Source organism: Ascidiella aspersa, chromosome 3 (genome assembly GCF_963924565.1).
Source record: "Ascidiella aspersa chromosome 3, kaAscAspe10.2, whole genome shotgun sequence".
NCBI classification, from domain to species: domain Eukaryota; kingdom Metazoa; phylum Chordata; class Ascidiacea; order Phlebobranchia; family Ascidiidae; genus Ascidiella; species Ascidiella aspersa.
Genome location: NC_139449.1, coordinates 37197180 through 37208913, shown reverse-complemented (window position 1 = coordinate 37208913; position 11734 = coordinate 37197180). Strand labels below are relative to the sequence as shown.

General features: G+C 37.0%; 1 protein-coding gene across 1 annotated transcript; it reads right to left on the bottom strand.

Moving 5' to 3' along the window:
• Nucleotides 1–220: 220 nt before the first annotated feature.
• Nucleotides 221–10234, bottom strand: LOC146162820 (uncharacterized). The gene is made up of 6 exons (XM_083383901.1): nucleotides 5786–10234; nucleotides 5460–5623; nucleotides 4462–5336; nucleotides 4147–4311; nucleotides 1354–1395; nucleotides 221–1099 (listed from the first exon to the last, which is right to left on the bottom strand). The coding sequence occupies exons 1-6, from the start codon at nucleotides 5801–5803 to the stop codon at nucleotides 357–359; spliced, it is 2007 nt and encodes a 668-aa protein (XP_083240027.1). The 5' UTR covers nucleotides 5804–10234; the 3' UTR covers nucleotides 221–356.
• Nucleotides 10235–11734: the final 1500 nt, after the last annotated feature.

Here is an 11734-nt window from a genome sequence, read left to right as displayed (position 1 = left end):
TATCTTTCGAAATTTTCTTTTTTGTGCCTTTTGACAGTTACAAGAAGCTACTTGTTATCATACTTTTCTGTCTTTTATTTTTCAGGTCAAGAGACAAAAACAAGAAAAGTTTAACTTAGAAAATGTAAGTTTTTATCTTTAAACTGCTAAAAACTAAATATTCTGCCTTTTTTGATTTTCTAACCTGGAAAATATTTGCTTGCAAAAAATCAAATAAGTTTCCCCAAATATTTATTAATTTGTAAATAAACAATATTTATATTTTAAGATCACACATCGACAAATTTTAATCAACCTATATTTACAAAATTGTCGCGGAATGTTTTTGTTTTCATTCCTCGCTTCGACTCGATTGTTCACTTTCCAAGTTTTGCTTTGTTTATTCTCAAATTGTTTTCAGTCGTTTCAATTTCTTCCTTCTTTTCTTCTTCACTTTGATAATCCTCGACTTTCTTGTCAGCTTCCAGAGCTCGTTCGTAATATTTCACCGCATCAGTGATCCGCGAGGTTCCCCCACACACAAAACCCAGGTTGTTTAAACAAGTTGCGTAAACATTATGCTTGAAAGCTTCGACGCCGAAAGTTGTTTCCTTTGAAGAAATTGGTTTTTTTAAACTTCGCTCCCGACTTTCTTGATTGCCGATTAAATATTCGCTCCGTTCGATGTGATACAAACACCAAACCAAGTTTAAAACCCGAAACTTCTCGTCGATATTTTTTGTTTCAACAATCTGGAGTCGGATGTCGCGCATCAGTGGAAGCACGTGATCGCGCACAATGGACTTCATTGTGACGTCACTTTTAATCATCTTTAAGTTTGTCAACATCAACCCCCAAGCACAACGCTGAACACCCCTAACTGCTTTCTCAGGATCCCGGTCATTTGCGGAGATAATTGAAGATATTTGAAAAAATAAAATGGATTCCAAATATTTCTTCTCTTTTCTCAGTTTAATTCCAAGTTGTCGAAAATCTTCCGCTGTCGTTTGACCTTGGGCGATTTGCTGAAGGTCACCCGCGACGCGATTTGCTCGAAGAAAGTTTTCCTCCTTCACAGAGGTCACGTATTGTCGGATGAGCGCAAGTGCAGTTTTCCTTTCTTGAATAAAATTAATTAAGAAAAAATTCTGTGTTTGTTTATTTGGCTTTGAATGAAATGTTTAATACGAATTAGTTTATTTTCTTGCATTAGTAAACCTGTATTTAAACTTAGTTTTTACATTAGTAAACTATAGGGGTATAGATAACATACCAATGAAAAAATGATTGAGTTCCAAATAAGAGTAAAATAAATTATTATTAAAAGCACTACAATTGTTTTACAAAATAACGAAAAAAACACTTCAATCTTACTATTTGAATCAAAATAATCTTCAATCGAGTTTCTTGTTCCACCTGCAACGTAAAAATACAAAAAAGTTTATAATTTTATTTATCCAATATTACATCATGTCGACGAAAAAACAACTTCCTGAAATATAAGGTTTGTTGCTTGTAGGTACTTTAGTTAAGTGAAGATGATCTCGCCAATTGAAAATTTATTTTTTATTTTAAAAGAATCTATTTTTACACTAAATTAATTTAAGTTACAAAAAATATTTAAAAGATACATTTGAAAAACTGTAAGTATTCTATGATTGTGTCATCCTGTCGAGTAATTGAGTTTAAGACCCTAGTTTCGTTGCTAGGCAAATCAAACCTAAAATGCTGAAAGTAAATTAGGTTGGTAAAACTCTATTAAAAAATATATAGACGAGACATTTTCTACTTTTGTATTTTTTGATCACGAACATGTGAGTCAAAGTAAAATTCTATATAAAATAAATAATGTGACATGACTTTGCAAGGCGACTGAAAGCTAATCTATATTAGCGTGAGATGCCTGGTGGATTAAGTTTTAAACCACTGGTATACAATTAATCATTATTTTTGTTTTCACGGCTCACTCATTCAGGAAAATATATTTTTTGTAAGGCGATAGTTTTTTCGTTAATCCGCCTGCAATGTTGAAATATATCCTTGTCCTACTATTGTTTTTTGTAATTCAACCAACTAACTAAGGTGTTAATGAAATGCTTAATGCATTTAATGAGCTAGAGCAGGCTTTCTTAACCAGGGTTGCGAGAACTGTATCACGGGGGTGCGGGGATGCTGAATCAGACACAGAAAATGTATTACTGTAATTTATTTTCTTTCTGGGTTAAATGTAAAACTAATTCACATTTTGGTAAAACTAATTTACATTTTTTTGGGCGTACTGTGCATCAGTTACTTGTATAAAACTAAAATTACAACGATTTTGTTATTCAAGCAATTATAGAAGTGGTGTGAGGATTGTTTGGTGATTTGAAAGGTGTGCAGGGGAACACTCAATAAGACCTAAAAAACAACACTACCTAAATCAGAAAAATCTATAAAACCATGGTATTAAGACCAACGACATTACACAGCCAAATACGCAGTAATATCCAGTGAAGCATAAGGACAAAATCGTCTAAATAAGCCGTAAATTCATCGAAATTAGTCCTAAATTCTTTGGAATAAAGCCTAAATTCATCGGAATAAGGACTAAATTGAACGGAAGAAGGCCTAAATAATCCCCGAACCTGTCGGTAGAAGGTATGGGACGATCGGGGACTATCGGTCGTTTTGGTGACTACGTTTGGACGCCCTAGTGACTAGTCTGACCGGCGCTGTCAGGGCGCCGCTGTTTTGGCACCAAATTTTTGGTCCTGTTTGGATATAATGGTGGGTCCGGTAATGGGTGGGGTTAGAAAATGGGTTAGTGTTGAAATTATTAGGGGAGTTAGTAATGTACTTAGGGGTTTGGGGCTAGTTAAAGTGTTGTTTAGGCCTGATTCTGAGCTTTTAGGTCTTATTTCGAATTGTGTTTTATTCTGACGTTGATGTTGTTCTTATCTCGGTCTTATGGCTGGAGTCCGTGTGTAGCAAGATAAAAGGGCGGAACCACTGAGCTAGAAGGATAAAGTTTGACAATTTTTTCGGTTGCTTACTGGTAATGTCATCTGACTGAGATTCACAAACTTGAAATTTGTAGTTAACGTTTAAGGTAGGCTTTTCCTTCGTTAAGCCGAGACAGACTCGGTTTTAGGGCTTTGTCTTATGTAGCCTACCGGTAACAGATATTGTTTTAGTATGAGGACTGAGAAATGAAACTTCCAAAATTGATAGTTGACTTTAAGGTTATAATGCAATTCAGTTTGCTCACATATAAATGATAAGTTATTAAACTTAAGAGCGAAACTAAAACAGTTCTTCAATACCACCTGTAACTTCCAGATACATCAGCCTGTCCAGTTCTTCCTTGTTTATAAATCTGTTTCTAACAAGATTGATGCCTGTACAGTCCTAAACCCAACATAGCTCTTCCTTGTTTCTGAAATATTTATGTGCTCTGGCCTCTTGATATACAAATGTAAGCTGCAAATATTCAATTTCGTGGATATTTCTTGTTTAACTTGCTCGTGACTTGCTTTGCTTTAAATGGTGGTTTATTTCTCAGCAGCCAATTACAATGTTAAGTCAGACCCAAAATGTTTTCTTCACTTTACAACTCGATCGCTTAAAAAATTTACACCTACTTAGTAAGTTTATTAAAAACCTTTCTCATTTTTAAATTTCTGAATAAATACTTTCACTTATGTATTCTGCCTAAAACTTTATTAGCTCACTGTATTCGACTTTTATAAAAAAATACATAATCAAAGCTTACTGGCTTACTTTGTATTAATAATGGCCTGGTTATTGCTTTTATTTTACTAAATATTTTTGGATTACAAATAAAAATACACATGACATAAAAAACGTTCGCACATTGTATTACTTCTAGCTGAAACCATTACATAAGTTAACTGAATAAAGGTATTTTAAATAACAAATCATCATACGGAGTAGTTGCATGCTGTAGCAGACTAAATCTGTATAGCATCTCTCTAATATAATACCGCAAATTTGAATTAGAAAAAACAGTGATAATTAGAGCAGCTTAGAAAATATGATTTGCCAGAAGAGTTATTTCACGACATGTTTTCACCACAAGCAATTGAATAATGAAAATAAACAGTAGCTAACTGAAAAACAAGTTATATGGTACCGGTATTAAACCATAATAACTGTTTGAAATACCTTGAGACGATGAAGCGGCATCTCCCAGCTGTCGAGAGGATGTACTCGGAGTGTCAGTGCTTGCTGGGCTGACTGGTTGGTGTGGAGACGATGAACTCGCCGCCGGGGTTACAGGCAAACTTGTCGACAAGGATAGAGAAGCAAGGTCACCAGTTAGGTGGGTTGCTGTACAAAGGAAAATTGTAGCAAACTTTGTATAAACACTTCAAGAAGTCGAAGCTTGCCACAAATGTTAAACAAGATATGCGATTTAGACATATAAGGCAATTTTTATAAATAAGGGGACATAGACAAAGCAAGCAAATGGTTGAATACCTGGCAAAAAGGTTCCTGTGTGAGATGAGAATTGACTCAGCGGCAGCTTTTCCCCCTCTTCGGGTGCTGGTGCGTCGAGATCCAAAGCTTTGAAAGCCTCGATCGCTTGTTGGGCCGCCAGTGTCGGGTTGAACTTGGAGAAATGTCGTTGGAGTTCGTCTCTCACCGCCGTCATCTTGGGACGCTGCAAAGGATCCTGTTGCCAGCACTTCCTCATGGTCTTTTGGAGCAGGTTGATGATATCTCTTTCTTCCGTGCTGAGAGAGCTTTTGTATTTTTCGATCTTAGCACAGTCTGGTCGTTGTCCTTTGGTGACAGCACCTTTGATTGCCAAGTTATCGCTGAAGGTGGTGTAAGGCTGCTTTCCACTGATGAGTGCATACAACAAGACGCCGTAGCTGAAGGTGTCCTGCCGTGAGTTGGGTTCCACGCCTGGGTTGGTCAAAACTTCTGGGGAAGCATAAGACATGGTGAGTTCCTTGCGATCCTGTGAAGCCTTGGGAGCTGAAGTCTGGGGGGCTACGATGGTCGTGGTGCGAGTAAATGGGGCCAGTTTGGCGGCGCCGAAATCTGCCAGCTTGCATCGCATGTCGCTGTTGAGGAGAATGTTCCCTGGCTTCACATCGCCGTGAATTATGCGTTTTTCCGATGAAAACTCGTGGGCGGATGCGAGTGCCGTGGCTGTTTCCAAAGCAATGCGAAGGCCCAGCAGTGGTTTCAGCACACGGTTGGGCATTTGGAAAATACCACCCAGGTCACCTCCCTCGTAATATTGGGTAAGAATTCCAATATTGTTAGACCACTTCGTCCAACCGAACACGCGAGCGATATGTTCATGGTTGGCGCTCTGAATCATTCCCACTTCATCTTTCACCCTGTACAAAGATATTATCAATGCCAATTAAATATCATCATATAGTAAAATTGATTAAAAAATTGCCATTCAAGCTTAAGCCTATAGTTTATCTTTAAACTTTGAACATAAATTCTTCCTGCACCTTGCAATAAGAGCATTTCTTTGAACTCGGCCAACAGTGAAACACTTGATGGCCACGGATCCAAGTTTAGAGTGCTGTCCCAAGATCACCAACGCTGAGCCCCCGCGTCCAAGGTAACAGGTGTCTGGATAGCACCAGATCTCATTCGCGTTGTATTCTTTCAACTAGGAACGTAAAATAAATAAACCAAACCAAGACTGACTGGATTTCAAATTTTTGAAATTAAAGTTAAAATAAAATTATTAAACTTAAAACGACCAACTAATAGCATTGTGAATAAGTTTTTCTAGTCGATACTTTATTGATCTTAAAGGATTTGCACTTACATCAAATACACTTGACATGGCTTGAGTTCACTGAAATGTGTCGTTGAAAATTAACAACTGACAAACTAAGCAAGCTATTACAAAACAAGAATAAAATGGTTGATTTCACATGATTTTATATTGCTAAACTTTAAATTCTTTCCAAAATTCGATGTTCTTGCTGTCTAAAGACGTAACGAAAGGAAACATCACAATTTTATATTTCGTCATGAAAATATGCAAATAGTTCGACGTCATATCTGTCTTGCAATGTAAAAACAATGAATGACCACTTCAGGTAACTTATTTTATTAAATAGGTAAACCAGTCGTTATCAATTTTTTATAGTTGATGGCACACCGAAAAAACACAAAAATCGCGACACACTATGTACAAAACAGCAATATCATAACCCAGTGTTTTTAGACCTTTAAAATTTCTATCCGCACTTTTTTGTTTCGGAAAATTTCATCCGCACGAAACCAGCGCAGTAAGACCTTCAGTTTTTACCTTTAGTTTATTTTCAATGAAAGGGTTTGTGTATTAAAACTGTGTAACTAAGTCTTGACCGATGTAAAATAGATAGCTCAGGCTGCAATGAACCACTACGAGACTATATTAGTACCTGTATCACATAAGTGGGCGCACCAGCTTATTTGATTACTGTATTACACATAATAAAAAATAATATTTAGTGCACCATTTTCATCCGCACATTCATCCGCACGACGTTAGTCATCCGCATTACAATTTTTTTCATCCTCACAAGTGCGTACCATCCCACGGGTCGAAAAGCACTGGCATAACCAGTCAAACGCCCTTAATATACATCAAAGCAATACGTTTTTAAGTCTCGCATGCTTGCATACGAATAGGATTTTTTTCGAAATTACAAAAAGTTGCGTGGCACAATTAAGACTCGAGACGCACTTTACAAATCACTGAGTTCGATAAGAGCTACAACATTTCTGTACTAACCAACCATAGCTAAGTAAGTAGTAGATAAAAAATTGCTGCAGTTGTCTCCAATAAAAAATCACGAATTAAAAGCCGGGATTCGTAAATTGACTAATACTGGTTCACAGGGATGAGGGTTTAAACCAGTGTTTGTCACTGTCCCGCCTGTGGGCGGTAGAGAGTTAGAGGGGCGTTGTGACTGATTTTTTCAAGGACTCACGATCGAGCAGGTTCGCTAATAAATTCACATAAGCAAACGTCAAATTGCACCTTTTTCTGTAACTCATGTACTGTAAATAAACTTATATATTCCTATAGTAATCAAACATCATGAGCGGTAATTTCGAGTATATAGTTGATTCAAGCACTTTGAAGAAAAACACTAATGTTCCTCCATATACTTACTAATTCGTAAAACAACAAACTGTTTTTGGCCTACATTCAAATTCAGCGATGAAGTTTAATTTGATAGCAAACTGGTAATTTTATTGTTCCACGTGTGTGCGACAGATAAATGCGTGGCAGTAAGTTCTACATAACGAATCCGTGAGGTAGCCAATATGACAAAACGGGAGCACACAATAAGACAATATCTAAACAGAAATAATCTATAATACCATTCATTATGACCAACACATAATAAAGCACCACTAGTTTATTCCGCTGTTAACAAAAAATCTGACAAAAACACTAATTCTGACAAAACAGAAATATAACAAAAACAATAATTCTGGCAAAACATAAACCTGACAAAAACATAAATTCTGGCAAAAAATAAACCTGACAGAAAAAGTAAAGCTTGCAATAAGCTTTTTACAGAACAGTAAATATAAAAAAAAAACTCAATTAACAAAAGCAACACTTTAACAAATATTATAAAATGGAGGCAAGTTATTTTCACAGGCACAAACAACTAAAAGGTAAATACATTATTGGATTTCTATAGTCTCGGAAGTTTTTTACCAGCAAAAATCAACTCTGTCTTTAGGAATTTTAAACAACAACAATTTTTACGTTACATTCAATATTAGAAAGCGTTTCTTACGCCATAAAGACCAACAGCGATCAAATTGTATTAAAACGAATGTTCAGGCGCTTTCGCGTTAGAAAGATTTAATGGAATCAAGTAACATCAGCTGACGCGCGACTTGTTTATTCTGAGCTCGCGATTCCTTTGTTCAAAAAACTTCGTCGCTTTAGGTTTGTTCACACAAGACGCGTTTAGCGTTAACGGGAAACGTCCACAGCTAAGGCAAGGGTTCTTAAACTTTTTCAACCCGGGCTCCTACATTTTTTTTTTAACTGGACGACGCTAGAGTTTTACGCCAGACGCTAACGGCGGAAGTTAACGCGTCTCGGGTGAACCAACCTTTATAATCAGCGAAATGTTTTGAGGCTTTTCTTTTCTGCCGATGAAAACTACACAAGGGCCGCACGGTTTTACCGTAAACCATTTTAACTTTGAAACCTGTCGATGTCGTGAATTTTAAGGAAATCCGGTTCAGTTCCGAAATTTTGCTCTTTGCGAAAATACAATATATGAAAAAGCTTGCCTAACAAAGTAAACATTTTGTCAAATCAACATTAATAGTTATGTTAGTTATTTACAGTCGCAACCAGAATTTATTTTATCTTTTTATTTGCAACATAATAGGAAACAGGGCTTCTAAAAAACATGAATTACAATAAATTGTTTTGGCGCTTACTATCAATGTTCATACAATCATAAATCATCCTTTAAAGACATTTTAAATGTAATATATCATTAATTCTGATGATGGAGCGAAATGCTTAAAGTTTGATTCAATTTATTTTCGGCTTTGTCGAACTTTTGCTCGTTTGCTCAGTTAATAGAGTAGTGGTCGCGTTATCCCAAGGGTGTGGGTTCGAACCTCACCCAAATGGTTGCCTAATATAGTTTAGTCGGTTGATCAGCCTTAACAGTAATCTCAAATATAACACGTATATGCTAATAATACTTGGTCACTTCAAAACGTTTAGACCTTCGTTTGCTAAGAAACAGTTTTGCGGTTCACCTCTAAAATATATTTTAATAAGTTTATCATTCGGTCAGGTGGCAGTCAGTCGTTGTGTTCGCCACAGAAGAAAAGGTGCACGAAGCGTTAGCGAGCGACGAGCGAAACAAAGCTTTAAGAGTTAAAAGAGAGTTACTATGAGCAAGATAGAAGAAGGCAACACACGGGAAAAAATGCGACCAGGATTTGTAGTTTTATAAACTGGCTTTATTTCCGTTAGCAGAACTCGCCAGAAAAAACTCTACTCAAACGTTAAACCCCGGTAAAAATAGAGTTAGCGCCACCAAGCAACATATTATTAGATAGGAATCGCTCTTCTGGTGTTAAACCCCGTTAGTCTGTTACGCCAAAATAGGGGGTAAGTTTTTTCGTATTGTCGCCAGAGAACGATTGTTTTTAGCGAGCTCCAACTGAGCGTTGATCGTCTACTAAATAGCTGTAAATAATACGCTAGGTGACCAATTATTTTATTTCTAGTGTTAATATCGGATTAAAAGTTGCACTCGCCATTCAGACAAGTTCCTACCAATGAGCACTCGCCAAGACGAAATAACACTAAAAAAATATCAGTACGTCATCAATACGACATCTGCGAAATACTTCACAAAAAATTGTTTTTTCCAATAACTTACGATGCCTTACTGTTTCGGTGCGTATATTGCCGGTCTCGGTTGTTTACCGAATATTGAATGCGTAGGACTTTTTACCACGTGCGATGAGCTTGTTACGTGTATAGTTACGCAAGCGTGAATTGTTAGCGGTATACGATCATTGGGTGTTGCTGCTTTATCTCTTTATCTTGTTTGTTTCAGTTATATACATGTAAGTTCAAAATGCAAAAAACATATCACATGACATGAAATACCTATTTACCGTCCAGCGCACATATTGCAACTTTTAGGGCGAAATAAAAATGTTACGTCTTTTCAAAGAATCTTTTAGCTTTGTGGTTTAAAGCTAAATGTTACTGTTGATATCACGTCAGTCGTCAGGCGACTAGTGGAATATTTAGCACTCTACTGAAGATATAACGCTGTACGTGAAAGTTTTAGCTTTTTTGAGGTTAAAATTCTCACAATCACTTTTTTAAATCATCAGCTATAACTTTTAAAACATCAGCTATAAGCTATAAACACGAGTTTTTAGCAAACTTCACGCACGTGATACAACAGAATTATGTAAAAGTGATTAAGAGGCCACAGCATTGAAGTTACACTTTGTTTTAACGAAGCAAAACTGGAAGTTGTAAAATTTTGCGTTTATTGAAACAGAATTATTAAAATCGTCGAAACAACATCCAGTAATTTAAGAACTAGTAAACACCTAATTAACCTGGGCAACGCCGGGTATTTCGCAAAATCAATAAGTATATTAATAACTGGCATGAACTAATACTTATTTCTTGTAACCGATATTAAAGCACTCTAATCTTATTACAGAAAATCATTCTTAGGCGTAACTTTCTTAAACTAAAAAGTTTTGAAAATTGCCGCCATTTTATAGATTTCTTACACAAAAGGTGTTTTTCTGCGGTCGTTTCCAAGGCAACGGCCCGTTTGGCGCCAAACAACGCTTGTCGCTGATTGGTCAGTTCTGCAAGCGTTGTTTGGGGCGTGTGAGTAGGCAATATTTTGTTGCGATTGTGACGTCAAAGTGATGTGTGTCACGCTACAAAGACAACCCTTCCCATGCTAGGCCAACCATTGGGTTCCAAGCTAGCACATTCATTGCCAAACGTCAATAATGAAACGGCGTTTCTTCATAAAGACCAACAGCGTTCCAATTGTTGCAATCCCAAAGTCCCGAGCGCTTCTCGCGTTGGAAATATTTATTTGGTGTCGAGTGACACCAACTGACGCGCGGCGGCGGTTTATTCTGAGCGCGCGATTCCTTTGTTCGAAAAGTAAGATGCTAATGAAGGGGAGGGCGTTTTGATTGACATCCAGGATTGTTGCCGAATGCTGAAGGCGAGTCACACTTGCCACATGGTCGGAGTCTGTCGCTTTAACAAAAATGTTTCCCACTAATGGTTCAACAGAAATGCACCCTTTGGAACTAAGAAAACGATTAGAATAAAATCTTTAAAGTATTTTCTCACACAAATAGGCATGGAAAAATCCGGCTTAAAAATTATATTGTTAATATAATTGTACAGAAAAATATTAAAAGTATACGAATTTAGTAATATACATTTACATTCAAATGCAGCCTATATGGTGTTGGTAAGTTAAATTATATTTTTTCCTTCGTTTGCTTTAGCGAATGTAGTGACTAAACTACCAGTTATTAATAGCGGCACATTTTGGGGCTGCGAAGACGGTTAAAATTACCCGAATCCGACTCCGGCCAAAAAATTAACCCGAGTCCGACTCCGACCAAATGTGGAATTCCGTCGAGTCCCGAGTCCGGCACAGACTCTCCAGCTTATATATTCCGCCAATTTTGTAACTAAGTAATATTCAGCAAACCACTGATAGGGGTGTCATATAATTCATCCACCCACACTACATGGTTGGAAAATACCCACCATATGCTATTCCGCACTTACAATTTAAAGTTGGCAGTCATATCAGTTTCAAAATTTGGTACTGCGCATGCGCACACTTGTTTTTACGTGGTCTTACTCCAGTCCCGATTCCGATTCGCAGTCCTGGTTAGAAATGTTATCAATCTAGTATCAATGCGCTTCTATATAAAACCACTACAGTTACAATGTTTAGACGTGCTTTGAATTCAGAGTAATGTTAGAGGTATACAGCACAGCCCGTACAACTGTTGGGGTTTCGAAGTAAGGAAATTGACCCCAAACAATATAACTTTTGGCGTACTTATAGTTTTCCCGGCCCCTTAAGAAGACAAAAATTAAGAAAGAATGTTTACTTATAGCTACGCGGCACACGACAATTGCACCTGTACAACGGAGCCCATACGACAGAATTACGACCCCAGTAAGAAATAAATCACCTATACGTTCTGT

What these genes read in the sequence shown, in the direction of transcription:
- LOC146162820 (XM_083383901.1), bottom strand. An exon ending in CACAGGAACCTTTTTGCCAG is followed by an intron (nt 4,312 to 4,461) that starts GTATTCAACCAT and finishes TCCTTTGTACAG; the next exon opens with CAACCCACCTAACTGGTGAC. An exon ending in TGCCGCTTCATCGTCTCAAG is followed by an intron (nt 1,396 to 4,146) that starts GTATTTCAAACA and finishes TTTACGTTGCAG; the next exon opens with GTGGAACAAGAAACTCGATT.